Source organism: Prorops nasuta, unplaced genomic scaffold, assembly GCF_024137725.1.
Source record: "Prorops nasuta isolate Cenicafe-Biocafe unplaced genomic scaffold, Cenicafe_Pnas_1.2 PNAS00181, whole genome shotgun sequence".
Taxonomy (NCBI): domain Eukaryota; kingdom Metazoa; phylum Arthropoda; class Insecta; order Hymenoptera; family Bethylidae; genus Prorops; species Prorops nasuta.
Genome location: NW_027116977.1, coordinates 43813 through 66476, shown reverse-complemented (window position 1 = coordinate 66476; position 22664 = coordinate 43813). Strand labels below are relative to the sequence as shown.

The 22664-nt window shown below is 32.3% G+C and overlaps 5 protein-coding genes across 5 annotated transcripts; 1 reads left to right on the top strand and 4 right to left on the bottom strand.

The window, feature by feature from the left end:
- Window positions 1–238: 238 nt before the first annotated feature.
- Window positions 239–3046, bottom strand: LOC136785172 (splicing factor 3A subunit 1-like; the record flags this gene model as incomplete). Its single annotated transcript, XM_066746190.1, has 8 exons — window positions 2799–3046; window positions 2311–2641; window positions 2077–2236; window positions 1719–2000; window positions 1352–1631; window positions 582–1265; window positions 453–514; window positions 239–346 (listed from the first exon to the last, which is right to left on the bottom strand). Coding segments are annotated over exons 1-8 (2025 nt in total), but the record flags the coding sequence as incomplete, so codon positions are not given.
- A 1398-nt stretch (window positions 3047–4444) lies between these two features.
- LOC136785171 (nonsense-mediated mRNA decay factor SMG8-like) lies at window positions 4445–9125 on the bottom strand. The gene is made up of 13 exons (XM_066746189.1): window positions 8977–9125; window positions 8713–8857; window positions 8355–8629; window positions 8046–8276; window positions 7786–7979; window positions 7617–7720; window positions 7339–7532; window positions 7038–7277; window positions 6648–6961; window positions 6413–6568; window positions 6132–6342; window positions 5575–6066; window positions 4445–5480 (listed from the first exon to the last, which is right to left on the bottom strand). Exons 1-13 carry the CDS (start codon window positions 9015–9017, stop codon window positions 5360–5362), a joined length of 2718 nt encoding a protein of 905 aa, XP_066602286.1. The 5' UTR covers window positions 9018–9125; the 3' UTR covers window positions 4445–5359.
- A 925-nt stretch (window positions 9126–10050) lies between these two features.
- Window positions 10051–12834, top strand: LOC136785170 (ubiquitin-conjugating enzyme E2 J2-like). The gene is made up of 4 exons (XM_066746188.1): window positions 10051–10785; window positions 10906–11140; window positions 11220–11348; window positions 11431–12834. The coding sequence occupies exons 1-4, from the start codon at window positions 10661–10663 to the stop codon at window positions 11641–11643; spliced, it is 702 nt and encodes a 233-aa protein (XP_066602285.1). The 5' UTR covers window positions 10051–10660; the 3' UTR covers window positions 11644–12834.
- A 1303-nt stretch (window positions 12835–14137) lies between these two features.
- LOC136785168 (E3 SUMO-protein ligase ZBED1-like) lies at window positions 14138–16768 on the bottom strand. The gene is made up of 4 exons (XM_066746186.1): window positions 16669–16768; window positions 16249–16430; window positions 15986–16178; window positions 14138–15736 (listed from the first exon to the last, which is right to left on the bottom strand). The coding sequence occupies exons 2-4, from the start codon at window positions 16324–16326 to the stop codon at window positions 14217–14219; spliced, it is 1791 nt and encodes a 596-aa protein (XP_066602283.1). The 5' UTR covers window positions 16327–16430; window positions 16669–16768; the 3' UTR covers window positions 14138–14216.
- Window positions 16769–17385: 617 nt separating this feature from the next.
- LOC136785169 (uncharacterized) lies at window positions 17386–22664 on the bottom strand. The gene is made up of 2 exons (XM_066746187.1): window positions 22308–22664; window positions 17386–22210 (listed from the first exon to the last, which is right to left on the bottom strand). Exon 2 carries the CDS (start codon window positions 22133–22135, stop codon window positions 21173–21175), a length of 963 nt encoding a protein of 320 aa, XP_066602284.1. The 5' UTR covers window positions 22136–22210; window positions 22308–22664; the 3' UTR covers window positions 17386–21172.

Sequence of the window (22664 nt, the reverse complement as noted above, 5' to 3'; positions counted from 1 at the left end):
GATAGGTTACAGGAATATGCAAAAAAAAATACATCATGCCATGTAAAAAAAAAAGAAAACTAAAAACAAAACTCTAAAGAAACCTCACATATCCTTGACGAGAAAACAAGGACAAGCTTATCAGACTAGTAGATAGATCAATTCAAATCTTACAACTTTTGTATAAAAAATTATTTAAGATTCTAAAACTCTTTGAGAGCTCTGTACGCATGTGTACTAAGCATCCAAGATTCTTCACCTTGTTCCTGGCTAAGAATTGAGCCTCTGGTATCAGTGAATCTTCGGTACGCAATTTTTTAGCTAGTGGCTCTTCTTCCATAACTTCTGCAGGATGTTTCATGCCGATCTACAAATACAAGCATAAAAATAATTGAAAACAATTGACCCAATCGCACATTTTTCCTTAGAATATGAAAGATGACAATCTATCTTCAAATTTTATAGATACTCACAGCCGGTCCCATTGGAGGCTGCATAGGTGGGGGTGTAGGCATGAATGGCGACATCGCAGGTGCTAAAATAAACTCGTGAATGTTATTTAATGGAAAAAAGTCAAATGAAAGGAATTGTGATCAACTTACTCATGAGAGGAGGAGGTCTGATTTGTGGCATGGGTGCCATCATCATCATCGGAGGCTGTGGCATCATTGGCTGTGGCATACCCATAGCAGGCATAGTCATAGTTGATGGTGGAGGAGGCTGAGTTGGTACAGGTATGGGTTTTGGTGCTGGTGGTTTTGGTGGAGCTTTCAGTGTGGCTTGTGGCTTAGAAGCAGCAGCTGCCATATGTGTTAATTCCGCCGCTCGACTAACAGGTTTCGGACCAATCTTCTCTTTCTCTTCATCAGGCAAAAGTCCTTTGACTTTATGAATCTGATGAATCTGCTCTTCTAGAGTAATATTTGCTCTAGCAGCTCTCGTGGCAGCTTCCACGCTTGAAGTGTGCCCATCCCAAGTGACTTTATCATCTTTTTTCTTATCTTCCTCTCCAATCTTCTTACCAATGGCAGTTTCCTCATCACCGACACCGAAAATATCGGTACGTCTTTCGGCGAGTTGCTTCAAACTAGCTTCAATCGCAGTACCCGGAGCAAATACAGTTTCCTGTGCCAGCTTATCAAGATGCTTGTCTCTTTGCTCTACCCATCGTGGATCCAGTAAACCGATCCTTATGTGTTCTTGTACCTTGCTGGCAGGAATACGTTCTCCAGTAATCGGAGAAATGAGATATTCATCAGGAGCAGCAGGACGAGTAACTTTAGTTGCTGCAAATAATAAATTAAAGATAATTTGAAGCTAATCTTAATTTTATAAATAAAAAAAACCTAATAGGGTTTCAATCTATGAGTACCATGTTGTTTAGGATCGTATCCTTTCTTAACCACCACATTTCCTGGTGTAGGGGGCAATGGCGGTGGCTGCATACTTGCTTCCCGTCCTCTATTATCTTTTGATTTCTGTGATTCGCCTGGTGGCGATACATCATCTTCGTCGCTAGAATCTTCTTCCATATCTTGAACCTGATTATTATCCTTTGCACGATCTTTTTCAATTTCTGTACGATTCTGCATTTCATCATCTCCATCACTATCTATTTGCATCTCTACATCTTCTCCTTCTTCAATGCGCTCCTGCAAACGATCATTAATTACATTTTTATAATAAATAAATAGAAATTATTAATATACTTTGTCATAAACAATATAATTAACTTATACCTGCATTAAAACTCTTGCTCCTACTTCGTCCGGTGTGGTTGGAGCCGGGAAATTTCCTACTTCAAATTGCTGATAATCGACTGTTTCTACAACAACAAAATCATGCCAATCTATTTGAGCGTATGCTACTCGCTCGCGCTCTAGTTCCTCTTCTTCTTTTCGTCTTTGTGCTTCTTGGTACTTGAGCCATTCAGCACGATACTTTACTTGCTCCAAAATTTTATCCATATTTATGGACTCATCACGAAGGCGGGGTAATAAGTCTTTTGGTGGGATTAAAACCTGAATTAAAAATAAATATTTGATATGTCTTCATCAGTAGGATTTAACAAAATATTTATACAATAAAAAAATATACCTTTGTGTACTGCTCAAGTAACTTTGTAAAATATTGAAATAGCGAATGCTGTGGACGTAAGAAATCAAATTGAAAGTTCCTTTGTTCACGATTCATCAGGTTTGTTAAGAATTGACGTCCATTACGAGCTACAAATTGAGCAGTTAATTTAACTATATCCCTGAAAGGAGTTAAAATACATATTTAATAAACAAATATTTTTCAAATTTACAAGGAATGAATTTGAAAGCTTACAAATCCAAAGCAGATATAGAAGGTGGATCTGCAATAAATTCAAATTCTACTGGTGGATCTTTGGGGATGAAAGGCTGTTCAACCTGTTTTAAGATTTCTTGCTGCTTCTGGTGTGCACTGAGAGCAACACCCTTAGGAATAGCAGTTCCCACGCTAGGCTCTTGAGCCTTGCCCTCTTTAAATTCTTTTACTTTATGCTGATAATATGCATGATATGGATCACCAAAATTCAAGAAATTAAACTTTGGATTGCCCAATTCATTTTGTCTGATTCTGGACTCGAATTCTGGTCCATTTCTAGCAACGAAGCTTGCAGTCTTATCAACAATATCTGCATTTCTTTATAAGGAGAAGCAAGATAGTAGTTTTATGTAAAAAAAGCATCAAATATTTAAAAAAATCGTTCACTGTTTAAAAAAAACTATTTTTAATAAAGGATGCTTAAAAGCACTTGGGTAAATTATTATTTTGATTCTTCAAAAGGATACTTCTAACCTCTGGAGGAGGATAAATAATTCCCACAATAGGCTGAGAAGAAGGTGCAGTATTATCCTCCAAATCTTCAGTCGCCGGTGGTTGGGAAACCACAATTTCTTGTGCAGGCATTGTTAAAAGTATATGATGGCTTGCAAAACGGCGGCGAATGCGGCGAAGATTGAACAAACAATTAACAGTAAACACTCGAATTGTCTTGTCTCGAATAGTCACCTACAGTCACCTAAGTCACCCAGCTACCGTGAACGGCGTGGCGTGCAGTGACTGCAGTGGCGTGAACGAAGACAAATGTTAGTTGTATACATGTATACATATGTATGTACTATGTATAGTGTATACTGAAAAATAAAGTGTAATAAAGAAATAAGGAGTAAGTGACAGCTTTGATCTGTCTGACAGCTGAGGTACTTATGGTATAAGTGAATAAATAAAATCAAAATCCTTTTCCTAAATTGGTTTTTAATTTTTATAAAATGCTCAAATGTATATAGCCATTAATTAATTAGATTTGGTAATAAATACAAAAAATGCGTTCTTATTATAACAAATGAGATAAGGTAAAAAAACTCAATGTTTTTATATTAATCTGTTAACAAATGCATTTTTTTTATTTATTATTGAGTCCAATAAGTTAATGGTTCTAACGCACTGTGAAACTTCTCCGTCGGTAAAACAGTTTAAAACTTGTCTTTCAATACCTAATTTAGTTTTTCAAAAAAATCTTCCACATTTTTAGGTATACATATTTGTTTCTTCTTGGTCTCAAATTAGTCATAGAACTTTTCTTTAGCGCGCTACAACGCCTAATTTTCAATATTATTATGACCAACAAAATTACAAATATTTATAATTTTTATGCAAATTTTTTTTTATAATTTTGAGAAACCGAGTTTGTAGCGCGCTTCAGTACAGCCAAAAGAGTAAATTTAATCTCTACAAAAAAGTTCATATTCCTAATAGTTTGGAAGATAAACTTGAATGAGTGTTTGATTCGCTCAAAATGGACAAAGACAGAAATACGGAAAGTGTAGAAAGTGTTAAAAGTGTAGCAAAATAAAACACAGCTTATAATAAAAAAATTCAAGTACCAGCCCCGGTAGCAAAATTGGCCCAAATGTGACGTAAACAAGACTGGCTTTCCGGTCATAATGACGTCATTTGGACCAATTTTGCTACCGGGGAGAATAGTAATTGAAATAGCTTTTGGCCTTTTAAAAGATCTATTCAGAAAATTATGCTTTATTTATATGTATAATAACTAAACGGTACTAAATCGGTACTTCTGTTAATATTATCATGCTGCATTTTGCATAATATGTGCATCGGTTATGAGGATGAATCTTTTAATCTAAATTCATCTGAATACTAGTATTAAATGCGAAGATGTATTTATAGAAGCAGAAAAGAAGCGATCAATAATTATTAATTTAATAAATTCTTAAAATAAATGATTTTGTATCAGTTCTTTTGTGTTTCCTTCATCTTATAAAATTTCTTATTAATTTATATAAACAACAATTTTTAAGAGAGTTCAAGATAACAGCAGTTAGTGCAAACAATGTGAATTTTGGAAATAATCTAAAATGAATACTGAGATGTATAAAGAATGGTACAACAAAAATAAAATTTTATTTTCAGCAAGTCATGAAGGATTTGCAGAGAAAATGAAAGTTGATGGAATTGTTGAAATCTTCAAACGCTCGCAAGAAAAACATAATGTTTAAGTGTTTTAACTATATTGGTGATGGAGATTCTAAAACATACAAAGGCATTATAACTGTAGCTCCTTATACGGAAACTACAATAAATAAAAAAGAATGCGTCGATCATGTGCAGAAACGAATGGGCAGCCGACTAAGGAAATGTAAAAAAAAGAATAAAAATTCGGTGGTAAAGGAAAGCTTGCAAGAAAAATGATCGATAAATTGACTGTTTATCATTAATATCTAAAGGTATACGTAAAAATTGCAACTCACGCTTGATATATAATGAAAAATGTGATTTCAGCTATATTTCATATATAACATATTATAGTCTGTAAATTAATATTTGGATAATTTATTTAATCTTATAAAGTATAGACACGGCTAGAAGCTTTTAGTTTTGATTGCTTTTTCTTCTAAATGAGAAATTTGAGATATTTCTTTATTAAAGCAAGCGTATTTGTATTTTACTTACTTTTCTCTATTTGTTAAATATTTCTTATAACAATAAAATCAATTACTAGTCGAAATTATCTGATTCCAGTTAAAGCAATTTTATTGCTAAAGATTACTAGCTTATTAATTACTTGCCGTTTTTTTTCAAGTGACTTTTGTGAGGATACGCTATTATACAAAGTATGTACTTACATATTGCTTTATTTACATATAGAATTATAAACTCTAAGAAAAATGTAGTAAATTCCATAATTCACTTGTGAAAGGTATAAATTGTAGTAAAAACATTTTTTAATATCATTTTCCTTTTGTTAAATAGCTGAGATAAAATTCTATACAGTTGGTCATTGAAATAGTTAAATTGAATTAAGTCTTTTACTACAGAATGTTTTTCTTTACTTTTTCTCTGGTACAACTTCACTGATACCATACATTCCTGCTAGTAAACGTCCATGAGATGCAGGTACAGGTTCTTTTGGTGGTAAATAGGGGCCTTTATCCCCCATATATACATATCTAAATTTATATTAAGAAATATAGATAACATTATGATTATTATTGCAAGTGATAAAATGACAGAAAACTCAATAATTTAAAATTCAAAGGATACGGTAATCTTAGAATCCAATATGCACTTTGGGACAGTTTAATTGGTTCTTCACAGCCAGTGACAAAAATTGGACATGGAGGTGGTCCTGGTTGAACACGAGGATTTAACGTAACGTGAACTGGTGCTTTAGGTGTTACTACGTGAATTCTCATTAATTGAGCAATTAAAGGTTTAGTTTGCCTGCAGGGACAAGGAAAGTACAAAGGCATGTCAGCTGTACTAGATGTTACTTTGTTTCCAGTATCCTTTACAATGTCATTCCCAGCTAGTTTAAAAATTTTATCAGGTGCAGCTGCCATAAATCTGTGTCCACGAGGACACTCATATTCCACCCCCACAAATATCTTTACTACAAATTCTTTTCCACTTTTAGCTTTTCTGCCACGCATGTTATTTAAATTTGGAAAATTTTTCCCTCTAGAACAATAGCTATGTATATTTTGATCTCCAACCATAGGCCAAAGAGAGCCGCGCTCTTTCTGATGCTCTAATCTATAAAATATTTAAAAACAGTATTTTATGATTTTATAAAAATGTATTTGCTTAAAAGATTTTACCTGACAGTGACGTCCCAGGGTAAAAGAAATGCGGAATTTGACAAGAAGCCTGCTTGATGTTGTAATCCTACATTATGTGAATAAAGGCTGCTTGGTCCAAGGCATATCAAGGACCAACTAGAAAATTGTGGAAGCAATCCTGCTGGTGATTCAGTGTGTAACATACCTGGTAAATATTCTGTTGTTGATGGCTGTCTAATCAATGATTTTTCTAAAATAATATTTTAATATGATTATGGTCTAAATCTAATATATAACTAATAAGTGTCAATTTTGAAAACCTTTTGATGTGTCCGCATCGCTTTCTGATACTTGAATAACTACTTTGTCAACATCGGTTGGAGTTAGACTAGCTTTGTTACTTAATATTGGCATTTCTTCATTTGTATCACTGTTGGGTGGAGATTGACCACCACTGCCATAAGCTGTTATGTCATCTTTACAATCAAATTCTATATATTATTTGTGCTTAACATATTTGTATAAAAAGAGAAAATAATAATTTTTATTTTTTACCATTTAGAGATTCAACCTCCAAACTGCATGCTTCAGTTTGACCTTGAGGTACAGACAAGTCTCTACTGAACGAATCTTTGCGCTTAGTCGTTGAAAATAATTGAGCTGGTCTAAAATTATGTGTACTAGGCTGGAACACAGGGAATTGCAAACTTTCTAATTGAACACATCCACACTGCTTTGCCAGCATTTGAAAATAATCATAGTTTGCTTGTTTCAAGTTAAAGGGATCTTTACGAGGCCCTTGACATCTACCACAATTACATGCACAAATATATCGAACTCCACTACAATGTTCCATTAATGGCAGGTCACTAAAAATAAAAAAACAATTTAACTTATTGGAAATAAATATTTTTCTCTTATTCGTGTGTGTGCTTGAAATCTTACTTATCATCGTTTCTGTTTTCACATTGTTCACCACCCCCTGCTCCTTCACTACCACCTTTATGAATAGGATTTGTACATGGATTTCCAGTTAAAGATAAGACTTCACACATTTGCCTTCCAGCTTTCCAATGTTTGTCACATTCAACTTGTAACTTTTTACTGAACTCTTCAAACAGGGGTCCACGAGCATGCATTTCAAAGACTATTATTGCATGAGCTAATTTAGACTCGTGGTAAGCTCTAAATACAAAGAACATTGGTATAATATAACTTTCAAATATTTTTCATAAAACAAATATACCTTGTATAATGCTGTGGTAGATTTTCTTGATAAGCTTGTAAAGCTCTTGGTAGTACTTTGCTACATCTACTTTTACTAAATTTAACATCAGTGTCTAGCAAATTATGTAAAGTGTTTAATTCCTTGTCAGTGCTGTGCATAAAGTAATCATATACTTTATTTGTTACTTCAAAAAATAATGATAATGTTGGTATCTAGAAAAAATTTGTTTACCCTAGTTTTTATAAATTGATCTAGTGTTTTAAAATACTTTATTCAAAACCTATTGATTTACTTACTTCGAAATAAGCAGGTGCTGTGTGTCTACCAACATTATCATCAAAGCCTTTGGCAAAGGCAAGATTAATATGTTGCTGTAGAAATGATTTAAACGATCTAGCATCTGAAATTTTTTTTCAAATTAGGTATAAGAATCTGTACCTTTTCAAGAATTCTTTAAGATTTTACCAGCATCAATATCATCATTGTGTAAATAACAGTTTAAGCTTGCAAGACTTCTTGATGTAGCACCTCCCGAGCTAATTTTACAACTTTGGATTAAATTTCTAGTCATGTATCCAAACATGTCTCTATATTCAGTACTTCCAGTATTTACATATACAAATTCTTGATTGGCTGGTATTGCAAACAAAGAGTTTGTACTGAAAATGAAAATTTGCTAGAATACAATTTTTTTAATAAAGGAACACTTTTTACCTTTTATTTACCTTATATTAGTGACAATACGATTTTTTCTTAATACATGATAAATTTGATCTTCTAAAGAATGCTCCAATTTCTTAATATTTGCCTCTCCTTCTATTTCTTGAAATATTGTAGGACATGTCTCAAAATAAAATAATACTCTTGGAGAACAAGGACGGACATTTGATATCCAGTCTTTAGGTAATCCCTCAATAGAATTTAATACATTTGATAATTGGCCAGAAATTTTTTGTCTATCTTGAAAAAATAATATCTAAGAATCTATAATAATACTATTACTAATTGAGAAAACTTATGTTAAGTTTTTTTACCGAACTATATCCATGGCACAAAATAAATGAATGTAATTATAGTCAAAATTATGAGTTGGATGAGTAAGTATTATAACATGTGATATATGAAAAAGAACCAACAAAGCTCTTGCATATCTATCTTTCATATGTGCCCACACACTAAGAAAATCTTTACATTCTTGCTTTGAAGTAAATTTATTATATGTGTTTATAAGGGAATATGCATCCAAGCATCCTTTTAAGTGTAAATATACAGTCTTTTCATTAGCATTATAGTAGCCCTCAATCTCGCACTGAAATAAAAATTTATTCAAACTAAAAATTTATTTCTTTTAGGATATTTCGCGATGAATTACTCTACAAGAATTAAATTTACCATATTCTGATAGTCAATCTTTGGATTGTCCAGCAGGTCTACTTGAAGAATAGAGCTCAGCATATCTGTTTTACATCCCTTTGCACGATATTCAGACTTACCGAACACTGATACAATAACTACTTTCTTATCAGTGTCTATAAACCTAGAAAAAAATACATTTTAAATGTTTTAAATTAATCAATGAAATTAAAATTGTACTATCTAAAAGTAATCACGACATTGGTTAGGAGCACATTAAATACTGAACATTGTATCACTTACTTCCCTGAATCATATGGGATTTTAAATTTTTGTGGACGCATTTTTATTTTTTTTTTAAATTAACAAATTTGCGAAGTACATAATTTTTTTATTACGAGAAATGCTACTTGGGGCTGAGCAGGGCTGAGATAAAAGGGTCAGAGATTACACTGACAGCTGATGGCCTTAAAAGCGGCTGCACAATTTAGGCGCGTTCCAATTAAGGCCCAAAACGCTCATAATGTAATAGTGTATGTGACATATATCATACATATGTATGACGGAGTTAGAGAAAAACCCTGTATATTACAGTTGCTTTCACACGTGCTAATTGTGCTGAATTGCTTGATGGAACTGGACTAACCTGAGCGTTGTTAGCTGATTGGTTATAACGATGCGGATATCCAATCAACAGTCACCATTCCAACGCTGGAATTCACAGACACGACAAGCCTAATTCATCTTGAAGCCTATAAGATACGTCACATATACTATAGATTTTTTAAGGGTTATCCCAACCTGGTTTAAGAGTTGAGGTAGAAATTAAAAAATGCAAGCAACGCGCGAACAAGGTTTTAATTATATCATACAAAATGCACTTTTAATGAAACGTGTTAATGACGGCGAACGTTGCAGTGTCTCTGGGTGTCTCTTTAAAATTTGTCGATGTGAAGCCAAATGGAAAGCGCACAGTGGGTGCATCAGCCCACATCAGCCCAATCAACTGTTGAGGGAGCGATGTATGTTATCGGCTATTATTCTTAGATCCTAGAATATTATCCAATAAAGGTAAAAGTTTAAAAAGAATTTCTCAACAGCTCCGCAACTGTTGTCTGGGTTGTATGCAGCGGCAATTAGCATGCACCGATGCACCAAGTGAACGCACGTCGCACACCGGGCGCAGTCAGGCGCAGTGTGAAAATTCACTCACACATGCATGACTATAGTATAGGGACTTTTGACATCGTGTGCTTGTCCACCCTGTTCAACTGTTTTTATAGCAAGCGCGCAGTAAGCACTTAAATTCTATAATAAATGTGACATAAACTGTACTTTCTATGCGCTTCATGCGTGATATTGGAATGCACCCAAGGTGATCTGGTGGATGTGATGAATACTAGGCGCTAGGTTATTTCAGTCATATGTTTTCTGTCGCAGAAACGGTGCTGTCAGTTTTAACGATATTCACACATATCTCATCACAACATTGTCAAACTCTTCAATTTTTATTGAATTTGACATCATTTAAAAAAAATTGTTTTTCTTAAATAACAATTATTTGACCTTTCTTTCTTCTCTTTACAAAACATTCTAGTATAACCTGCTTTTAATGAAGTAAGTCTGAGAATCTGTATCCGCGCATAAAAAAGATTTCAACTATAAGATTTTATTACAACAAATTTCGTGAAATGGTAACATCTTTTTATTAGGAACTATATGAAATTTCATTTCTTCCATCTCTCTCTCCATTTTGGAATATTTTTTCTACAATTTACTGCTCTTGTCAACCCCTTCCAGTAAAGTCATCAGAGACTCATCCAACAATAGTATAAAAAGATTTTTGTATGTTTCTTGTATCTTACATAGTTTGGTCAAGTAAAAATTTAAATCTGAAATATAAATTTTGCTGGAAATTATTTAATAAATTTAAATTGCTAAGAAGTCGTACATTCTCCTAAAGTATTATCAAAAATATACCACAAAGATGTCAAGAAGAAACAGAATGTCAGACAGTGCAGTGCCTAGATTGAAACAAGACTATTTACGTTTAAAAAAGGATCCAGTTCCTTATGTGCTAGCAGAACCAACACCTTCAAACATTTTGGAATGGTGAGTTATTGTATATATTAGCTTTGGAGCTTAATGCTTATTTGTTAAAATTTGTAGCTAGGAAAACATTTTTATTTCACTTGTGTAGCAGTATGTATAAAAGTTATTTTTTTTATATAGGCATTATGTGGTAAAAGGTCCAGAAAAGACTCCTTACGAAGGTGGATTTTATCATGGAAAGCTTGTATTTCCAGGAGAGTTTCCTTTCCAGCCTCCTAGTATTTACATGATTACTCCAAACGGAAGATTTAAAGTTAACACCAGACTTTGTTTGTCTATCTCGGATTTTCATCCTGATACATGGAATCCAGCATGGAGTGTATCTACTATATTGACAGGGCTTCTTAGTTTTATGGTAAGTTGAAAATAAAATTAATTATTTTTCTCATTTTCTTTTATAACATATTTAATTTATATAAAATGATTTCTTCTAGCTTGAAAAAAGTCCAACTTTGGGTAGTATTAACACAACTGACTTTCAGAAAAAGCAATTTGCTGCACAAAGCTTAGAATATAATTTAAAAGATAAACTGTTTTGTGAACTTTTTCCAGAAACTGTAGAGGTAAATTTAATTTTTATTTATTTTACTATATGTTTGTCTCATTATAAAGGAAACAAAGTAATGTATAGATTATGTTTTACAGGTTATTAAAGCAGAGCTTGAACGTAGAAAAGAGCTTGAAAAACAAGCTAGGCATCATTCGACTGCAGCAGAAGTTTCTTCTTTGATTCGGGATCAATTACAGAGAGATCAAAGTCCGTTGCATAGCGCACTAACAAACCTAATTGTTATCATTGGATTTGCAGCATTTGCTTACACCGTCAAATATGTACTGAGAAGTATTGCAACAGAATAAAATATCTCCAGGATAGATTGCTCTTTAATCTGTTTTAATACAGAGAAAGATTAAAAACAAAGTGCTGTGATGGACACACTGTAAATGTTGGTTAAAGGTTAAAAAATTAACAATTTCCATGAAGATAAACTACTGCAGCTTAGCTTGCCTAATTGTCGATCTATCAGTTTTTTGTGGTGATTATGGCACTACTAAGTGTGAATTGGAACACTTTCCAAGATTGAATATTTGATAGATTTTTATAGCAAAAGTAAATATAAGATATTAATCGTATAGTAATCCTGAGCTTTAAGTACAATATTCATGACATAATAGTCTGAAGTGCATCTTTAATTAAATGTAATTGTCTCGGGATTACAAACTATGCAAAACTAATCTTGGCTAATGTTTATGCAAGTTCCAATTTTGGTCAATGTATAATTTCTTCGAAGAACATATGAGCTTCCGCTACTGGACTATTTCAATTTTACAGTTATTTTCTGCTTTTTAAAAATATTTAGTAGTATCTATCTTTTAAAATTAAGATAATTAATTTTTTATTGCCCTATGGATAAAGACTTGAAGAGCACAAATGTATTACTTAAATAAGACTATTCTGTCTGCTGTGCCAATTTAATTATCCTCAGTTTTACAGCAACTATAGTCGATATTAATGACATTGTTTTCTATTAAACAAAGATTTTCATTCTGTATATATGCAAATATAAGTAATTAAAAGCCACATTTCGCTTATGGAGGGCATAGTAAGCAATTTGTACTGCTTAACCCAGTATAAACTAAACTTCCTTTAGTTAAACAAATATGTTTTTGTTATGTTAATTTTTGTTGTATGAATGTATATATAAATGCTTAGTTTGAGTTGGTTTAAAAATCTAAAAGCATTTTATACAATACTTTTCCATCTTTTTGTCTCTTTTAAGAGGGGTTTGTTCGGGTGCCAATAGAACAAGGAATTTAAACATTTTAATAATACTGCTAAGGCCAGTCTTTATGAAATTTCCAATTTTTCTAGGATACAATTATCTCTGTTTGTTTTGCTATTTTTCATTGAGTCAAGAGAGTATACATCTTCTATCCTCATCACATGATGTATAAAAATGTATAAATTGATATTGGTTTAACATAACTATGTAAATACGATAAATGTGTCAAATGCAGTTAAGTGATGAAATAAATTAAAGGTGCGACGACTCTGCGTGTCAGAAAGTTTATTTAAAAAATTCTTTATTATGTGTTATTCCTCTTTAAATGATGACGCGTTATAAATGGAAAAAAGTCGTTATAGATATTGAGACAAAAATTGTAACTATTCCTATGGAAGTTATAATTTTTAATAAGAGCACAAAGTTTGATGCCTGTATAGTATTACGATTATACTTTCGAACTCTAGATCGTAAAACAAAATGTAATTATTACTGCAAAGTTTTCAAGAAACAATTCTATTATAGTTTGTGAACAACATTATTACACAATAATTTGTATATGTATAACATTAAATGTAACGTCTCCATCTCATTTATCATCCGTGGATGATGAATAGAGTACGATGACCAATAATTTCATCCATGCGAAAAGCAAAGTGAAAAACTTGCTAACAGTGCTGTCTATCGTTAAATTTTTTCAGTTTTTCACTATGCATTCCGTATTTCTGTACACATATAAGGCTACACATTTTCACTTCTCTATCGTTGTATTTGACGTATGGTGCTTATAATAGGCAGCTGGCAGAGGCGAGGAGATTTCATCGAGTGTTTCAAATCGGGTTAGAATTAATACTTAATAGAGTCAGCGCCCAGCGCCCAGCGACCGTCACCGTTCTATTAACAAAAAAAAAAATTAAAATTCGACCTTGAATATTTCCATTGGTGGAACGCTAGTCGCTAAGACCGAGTCCTATCCAAGCTTCAAGGCCGTATTTTTCAAATTGTTGCTATTAAACTGCAAGTACTGAGAATCTATATTTTATGCAATAAAAGTCACAGAGTTTCAAGCATTGTATGTACTTGCAGCTTACATGTACTAGCTTGTAGTAATAACGAAACACGGTACAAATATGGTTGATGCATGAAATCGTTTTAGCCTACCCTGTGTGTTAAGTTATAGCAATTGCTGGGTACTAAATTACATTGCACGATTTTTGCTTAGAACAATCGTCGACAGGCGCTGACTACTTATAGCAAATTTTAGTTAGTACTCTATAGTGATGCTGATATGATCCAATTGTATCGATATTTTGTATCGATATGTATTTTTAGGTACAATTTTGATACAGGTAATATATCGAACTAAAAGTATCGATACTTCTATATATCGATACAGTAACATATATAGTTTGAATATCGCCCATTATGTATGTAGTATGTACGTACAATATTTATTGTAATGAAGTCTATACATTTTAATTGATTGTAAGTAAACTGTAAATAATGAATTTATAAGTGACAAGCAATTTAATAAAGGAAAATTTGTATAAAATTAAGAAATACTTTTATTGTTTCTTTTTATTCTACAGAAATACCCAATAAATAAAGATTCTGAATTATTAAGTGGTGATTTAGACAATTATATTTTAATTACAACAAAAACATCCAATCTTGGATAGATAGTGAACCTAAAAATATTAATTGTTGTAAATGTTCTGCGCTTAAACGATTCCTGCTTTCTGTGATAATTCGACCAGCCTTAGAAAACAATCGTTCACATGGTACAGACGAAGCAACTACTATCAAATATTTTCGTCCTAATTCACTTAATTTTGAATTATTAGATTTCCAAAATTGTATTGGACATTCCTTAATATCAATAGGAGGCTGGCTTAAGTAAAATCTGAAATCTTCAGGCATTTGGCTTGAATTAAAGGTAGTTCGCTCTTTTGATTTTATTTCATGGATTAAAGCTTCGTGATACGACCAAAAACTGGTATTATTTAAATTAATACTTTGCACATTGACGTTTTCAATTTCTTTTGCAACTTCAATATTTAATATCATATTTATATCACTTATAATGTTAGAGCATGCTGTCTCATTATTGAAATGAATTGATTTAAACCGTGGATCAAGAATTGTAGCCATTGCCAAAATTTTTTCTTCTTCAATGTTTTGAAACCTCAATTCAAATTGTTCTAACAACAATTGCTTCATTTTATTTCCAACTTCAGTAATAGGTATTAATTGACTTAACGTTTCTTTTAAAGTACTCACTATTGGTAACGACTTACTTGCTGTCATGTAAAATTCTCCACTAATGATTTTTGTTGCATCCTTGAAAGGTTTTAATAAGTCTACAAACTCTTTTGCAGTCTGCAATTCTGTTGATGTTATCATCATTGGAGCTGTTGGTAAATTTAGAAGAATTGACGCAATCTTATCTGATAACTCTATAAATCTAATTATCATGTCATGTGCAGAGTTCCATCGAGTATCAATCGACTGTATTAATTTCAAACTTGACACAGCTCTCAAACTATCCATAGCAGCTACAGATTTTTTGAAGAATGTAACGATAGCTTTTATTTTCTTAAATATGACATGCACATCATCACTTTCTATGATTTTTGCAGGAATTAAATTTAAAGTATGTGCAAAACAAGACAACTGTTTATTTACACCAAACACATCCTTGACAGCCTTTTTTATGTTAGCTCCGTTATCGCAGACGACCGTCACAACACTTTCCTGTTTAATTTTCCACTTTTCAGTGACATCTAATAGCCACATTTGAATATTATTGGAGCTATGTCTATCACAAAGTTCTGTTACTCCTATGGTCACAGTTTTGTGCTTATCTTCATGGATAAAATGAGCTGTCAAACCCAAAAAACTCTTAACATTTAGGGGATCTGTCCAAATATCAGTAGTTAACGACATATATTTTGTATTAGACAGAAGCGATTTTATATTACTAGATAAAACTTGATATTTTTCTTCCATTAATCTAGTAATTGTTGCTCTGCATGGAATTTTATACAAAGGTGCTATTGTTTTTACAAATGTTGTAAAACCTTCCTTTTCCACCGTTGAGAAAGACATATTATCTTTAGCAATCATGAACAATAAATTACTGGTTATTTCCAATGCTTTTTTACCTCCATCTAAAATAAGATTAAACTGATATTATTAAATAGTAACTTATATCCATTTAAAATTGTAATTTAACATTTTTCACATTTTAAGACCCCAATTAATAAAACTTATTCTAATGAAGTCAAAACGACAAAAAATTGAGCTATTTTGATATCGTAAGGACTAATTTTATTATATAGAATGTCAACTGGTAAATGAACATCTAAAGCAATACAATAAGAGTCCAAAAATACAGCCAGAATAAACAAATACTTAACCTTGGAATGAAGTTTGATTACGCAATGTTAAATCAATTCTTGGCTGTTTACTTGTAGAGCCTTCTGTTTCTTCCAATGCATAATAAGCTGACAATAATGTTGTAGAAGATGTTGACATGGAAGTAGCAGTGCCAATACTATTTGCACTGTCAGGATCATCCGGGTTACTTGATGGGTCATCATCTTCGAGTACCTATTTTATTTTAGTAAAAAATAGACTATAATGATATAAACTATAAGTGTAGTCCCATAATTAATATTACCAATGCACTTCTTTTCGCACTTGTACAATTTACTCCCATTTTTAAAGTGGGATGAGCTCGTTCCAAGTGGAATCTCATGTTTGTGGTGTTATTGCTTCCCTTTACTTCTTTTTGGCATATTTTGCATTTACCGCCAGTGTTTAATTTTACAAAATATTTCCAAATGTTACTTTTTGTTGGCACTATAATAAAATAATATCAAATAATAAATGATATCAACAAAAATAAGTTTTCATGACAAGGAATGAGAAAAATAAGGTAAAAAGGAAAATATTGCGTACTGGTATATCCAATAGGATGGTATAGGGAAGGGAATGTCTGTAGAAAAAAAAGCTTATATTAACAGCTGAAGAAATTTATAATATCCATTCTGCACAAAATTGCTAAAACTATGCTAAAATATTGTGCATAATTGCTTACCTTTTTGGAGTTTTATTGCCCGCAAAAAAATATGCAGTAAAATAGCTTTTAAAATTACTTTGCCGCATGTATTGAAACGAAAAAGTATTAATATTACGATATATCGCGGAGCAAAGTATCGGTACAAAATATCGAAATATTGACATAAAAGTATCGATATTTCAATATATCGATACAGTATCGACATCACTAGTACTCTATAGCAATATTTCACCGCCCCTCATTCCGTGCATCATCTTTTTTTCGAACTGGATTCAAATCGTCATCATCGTATTTTAATGAACTTATATTTCATTGATCAATATACGTTATCACGCCATATACATAATTATAGCTAGTTATGGCTATGATGATTTTTAAATCTTTCCGTCACGCTGCTCTCATTGACTGAAATTGCTGTCCCCATACAGCCAAGCGCCTAGCGTTGATTTCCAGACGCCATTTATCGCTTAAACTCAGCAGTCGCTATCTTAGCGCTGTTTTGGCCAAAACACCCTTTGTGTAGACTACTATTTTATGAATGTGCATAAGATAAGGTACTATCATTAAATTATTAACGAATTCGGACACGCACAAATGTGCGCTAAACACATATAGCCTTCTTTTATTTATTACATCAAAAATTAGGTAAATCCATAAAGACTATGCGCAATGATGCATAAGTGTTCGTAATCACTATACGTCTTCTTGTTTCAACCGTTCAGTCTTCCGTCCGATAATACAATGTCTATGCTATTGTTTTAATTCCGTGTATATCCTAATACATAATACACTGTATGTACTAAATTGATTCATGAACATTTCAGCTAACTTCGATCCGTGCTTCTCTGGCATACTTCTGCGGCTATGCGTCAATTTCCCTCTCGCCTTTGGTATTACAGACCATATATGCCAGAAAAGTACGGAGTGAATTTAGTTGAAATGGCCAAGAATTAATTTGGCGGCACAGACCACAGTGTATATGCGATTATTAAACTTTAATGTTAAAAAAACAGTCTTCTTTTGACCAGTTTAGAAATTATATAGATATATCCTTCTAACAAAAATCTCTACGAAAACAGTGGAATTTTAAATGCTAATAGTTTCGTTTTATTATTTTCCTACAGCTCTTCAAACTGTTTCATCAGTTGTAACAGGAATTTTTTTAAAGGAGGTATCAACCTTAATTGAAAAACTAGGAACAAAGCAAATAATTGTTTGAGCTCCACGTGGAATTTATTTAAACGATGCAGGAACAGTGGGAGGTGATCTGTCCTGTTGCTACCATAACGATACCCAGATAGCAACGTCTGAAACCTCAGGTTTAATCACGACGTGATATGTATATATTACCGCATAATGCTTTATTTTTGTGATCAGATTATGTTAAAATATAACATGTTAATATTAATGGTCTATAATGTCAATATGATCCTGAGCTCACATTGTGACATTTAATGAGGTATCGTGAGGACATGCTATGTTCTACATTTCACGTCATATTGTAAGAAAAAAATGAGATCATGTAATGATAATAACATGAAGATTGCTGTCGACACATCATGAGTGAATTATGAGTACATTGAATGTAATTGTGGTAATTAATACATTTAATATTTTCAAATAACGAGTATTCAAGAAGCAAGCTACATATCGCTATCAGCGCTACAGCACGTACATTTTTTTTTAATTAATGTGACCGATAAAATTACAGCCAGTCGAAATATATAGACAAATGGAACTTTGCTACTAACTAACGTCAGGCAGTGTAATGGACAAGGTATCAGCCTGATTATTCCAACGACCAGCATTCAAGACCCACCAGGGAAAACGATTTTTCATCAGCAAAAGTACGGTCAAATCATTTGGACATCAAAAATGAAAGTAAATTTGATTAAATGCAGAGCGAAAATGTTGCAACGCCGGCGTTAAAAATTGAAGAATTATCCTACATCGGAATTCAACATTTTCTATCATTTAATGATACCTCATGACGTGAGTGCAATCTGAGGTACAAATGAGTCCTCATCTGTGTCTATTTTTGTCATCACGGAATACTGCATTCTGAGGACAATATGACAACATTACGACAGGATTTTGCTATCTGGGATATTTATGAAAAAGGCGTGTTCCTAAAAAATAGTGGTGGCATTGGAAAGAATAAGAATCCTCTTCAATAGCCTAGTTAAGCTTTCCTAAAAACTATACCCTTCTTTCGTCTGCTCTTTCATCAATTTCCAATAATAAGTTTCTTATTATTGTATAATCAATGAAATTACTTATTTGCTTCTTTCATTCCGTATTTTCTGATACTAAGATGGAAGGAGAAATGAGGAAAAATCACACGAGTCATTAAATTCTTAAACAAGTAAAGGATAATTATATCAATTTATTTATATTAAAAATTGTACGGTATTTACATACACTAACATCATCTCTGTTTTTGTAGCTTTTACAAAAAAACGGTAATTTTCCATATAAAATAATATTACTGACTATATTTCTATACTTACACAGTATACTTATATAAATATAGCGTACATTTTTCAATTACAAAAATATTAAAAATTGCACAATGACTATATTTTACTACCTTTTCTTTCTGAATAACTTCGCCATTCAAGGCTTTATTTTTCTTTACCCCCATACTTATACTTATTATTTTTAATAATTTTTTTTCGTAAAAGTCCAAACACATTTTAAATCCGATCTTTTCACGGAAAAAAATGAAGGGAGTGCGGTAAGAAATTGAAAGCAGTTTCACAGGATAAATCCTTCCTCCCGAGCGAATTTAGACAACGAAGCATTCAACGGTGGTTTAGCATTTAACAGATAATCATGCCCCACGGTGTACGGTAAATCATTCGCCAAATTGGAATCAAACGTTGACTCTATTCATCAGTATGTTTTATAAATACCAAAATTTATTTCACGGCTGATGATAAGAGTTATAGCGGAAATCGAAGTCTGAATAATAAAAGATACGTTTCGCCGTATTTTTAAGTGCACAATTTTTAAAATAAGCTTAAATAATCATATATCTAAAAATTTTGCTAGCAAAAAAACTGTAAGACTGCTTTCTTGTAGTAGTAGTATCAATAATTATTGATTTCTACAAAAAATTATTTCAATACTAGCCATCTAAAAAGCTATCTACAAAAAATCAAGAATACCAATTCTGTAGGCCATTCATCCAATGGAAATACAACATTGACCCGAGTTAGAATTGCTTCTAAAGAAAGTATCGAATAAGCAAATAACGTTATGACTTTATGAAACGTATTTTAAGATAAACTTCTGCAATATAAATGTTTGCATGCTAATCATTTATAAAGCTAAAATCTAAAAAAAAAATTAAAAAAAAAACAACAAGACCAAAAATATAACTGCTGTGCCTATTCAGGAAAAAAAGATGAAGCATTACCTTGGGTCAATATTGCTTGTATAAAATAAAGTCTTACGTAAGAAACAGTAAAAGAATTAAAAATAATTGTCATTAAAAATTTATGTAGATGATTTTGACTCTACCAAGGAAAATGATTGAAATGATCGTCGGTCCAAGAATTGGTTTGAGGAATCGCGTAACATGTCGGGTATTCCTGGCAAGAATACTCCTTGCCGTCAAAGTTGGCGTGTTCTACAGGATAAGAAAAACCATCTTGGGATAATTAACAGGGGGGCGAGTTCATTATGCGCCTTAATGAGCTGTCAGAGATCCCATCGGACCCTGTTGATATTCGAAGCCTAGAAAATATCCCAAAAAACACGCCCACCAAATCATTCCCCGACTTTAAGGAAATTAGAAATATATTTAATCATCTCCAACGGTTTTATAGTTACGAGATTTTTCCTGTAGAGACACGTTACTTATTTATATACTCTATAACAAAATTATATCGATAGTGAAATAAATACAAAAATTAGAAGAAATTTGTTACATCTTATTTTAATGCAAAATAACCCGACTAATTTTCTTTTAAAATCGTATAATTTTATTCTGTTTTAAAGTTTTATAGCTAATGAATGAAAGTATACAAGGACTTGAGGAAAATTAGTACAATTTTTTTTCAAAGAATATTGGTGGTTCATAAAAAATCTGCAATAGTATACAGGTGCACTAAATCGAGCAATTTACGTTAAAATAAGATTTCTAGTAAAATGTAGCGGAATCGCAAACATCTGTTATACAGTCCGAGTGATATTTACGTGAAATGATATCAATAGCTTTCCGAGATATTAATTCATAACGACGCTTGATCAACGACAAGGAAATTCAGTTTGAATTAATTTACGGTGAAACTAGTACGTTTTGCTGAAAATACTTAGCTTACTCAGTTTTTCTTAATATTATTTTATATATCAAGAAACACTATCCTATTTTGAGGCAATATGCCTAATACGTGCGTATACTCTTCTTAGAAATAGAAAAGATCAATTTCGGTAGACTTATATAAGCTCTAGCTTAGTAAATTAAATATTTATCAATCACAGTCAAGTTATAAAGGCTAAAATACTATAGCTTAATCTACATTGTGCATCTAAGTTTGTGGCCATGGAAAGATAAATCACATAAACGACTAGAAACCATTGTCTTTGTGGTATCAATAGGGAATCCCAATGGTTCTAGCACTTCCTGAATTTGAGCAGGAGAGATTGGATGGTCAAATCCACATATCGATTCGCTCCCATATACTTTAATACTCATCAAAGAATTGATAGTTCTATAGGAAACGTATTTCAATAGGAAACAGTTAACAATACTACTGATAAGCGTTGTGAAGTAGCTGCCATTGACAATAGAAGCTTTTGGCCTGAACCTTATTCTTTTACTAAGATTTAAAGAGGTTTTAATAAAATTATCTTGAATGAAGAACCACATATTTTCCATGCGCTCTTCTTGCGTTGTACCATAATTTTGATATTTTGCTAAGTTCAAGTTGATACTCAAAACACCAAAAGCGTCATTGATCAACCACTCTGGTATAGGTGTATCACAATTCTTATAAACAATACTAGCAAAGAAGTTACCATGCACAGTCTCAGTTTGACATTTAAGACAATAAACTATAGGGCAGTCATATTTACTATAAGCTTTAATAAGAGGTAGTGCAAATACTGCTTCCCCAAACGCTAATGTAGTTTCATCAGGCACAAGGTCATCCAGACACTTAATACGGTGCCAAAATCTTCTAATCCATTTTATTGCTTCAGGTGCATACCGTATTTGTCCTCTCGTTTCATATCCCAATTGAGTCCAAGGTAAGCCAGGCGAAGAAGACCACATGGTTAATTCTTGATCGAAGACTTCACGTAGATGTAGCATCTTAACAGGTTTTGGTAGCCGAAAAGCCTTAGTTACTCCATGAATTGCTGCAAGCATGAATTGATCATCGGGTCCTTCACCAAAAATATCGCTATGGTTTGAAATCCCATTGTACACATCCATAACTAATTTTTCTATTTCATCTTCTGTTATATGTTCATTCATCTTTTTTCACAAAAAGTGTATGTTATCTTCTGTAATTAAAGCTTTTACTTTTCCCTTTAAAATTGCACCAATGATCTATAACAAAAAATCTGCTTTTATTATACATATATCTTTTTTAGAAATTGAATTTATTATATTTACACTATTATTAAGAATCTTTTATACTGCTTACGTTTTATCTCTTTTATTACTAATTAAAGAAGGCCTTCAAAGTAATATTTTAGTGAAAAAGTCGTTTCTTTCATGAACTGTAGTATTATTCCTCTGTTATATTTTTATTTTCTTTCCTTTTTAATACAAAACAGTTCAGAAGTTTATTTCTACTGTTCCACTATAAAGTTCTTAATTAGCTGGTAGTTTGCTTGGCGGTTGTAACTTGTGAACGCATGGACAGATAATGCAGATTATTTTTTCATTCTGTTCTTTACACTAGTTTTATCCACAGTAACAACAATAGCAACTACTCAGGTACGCAGTGCTGACGGTGTTGACTAACACGTTACACGAGTAAGGCGAGTAAGACTGAGAC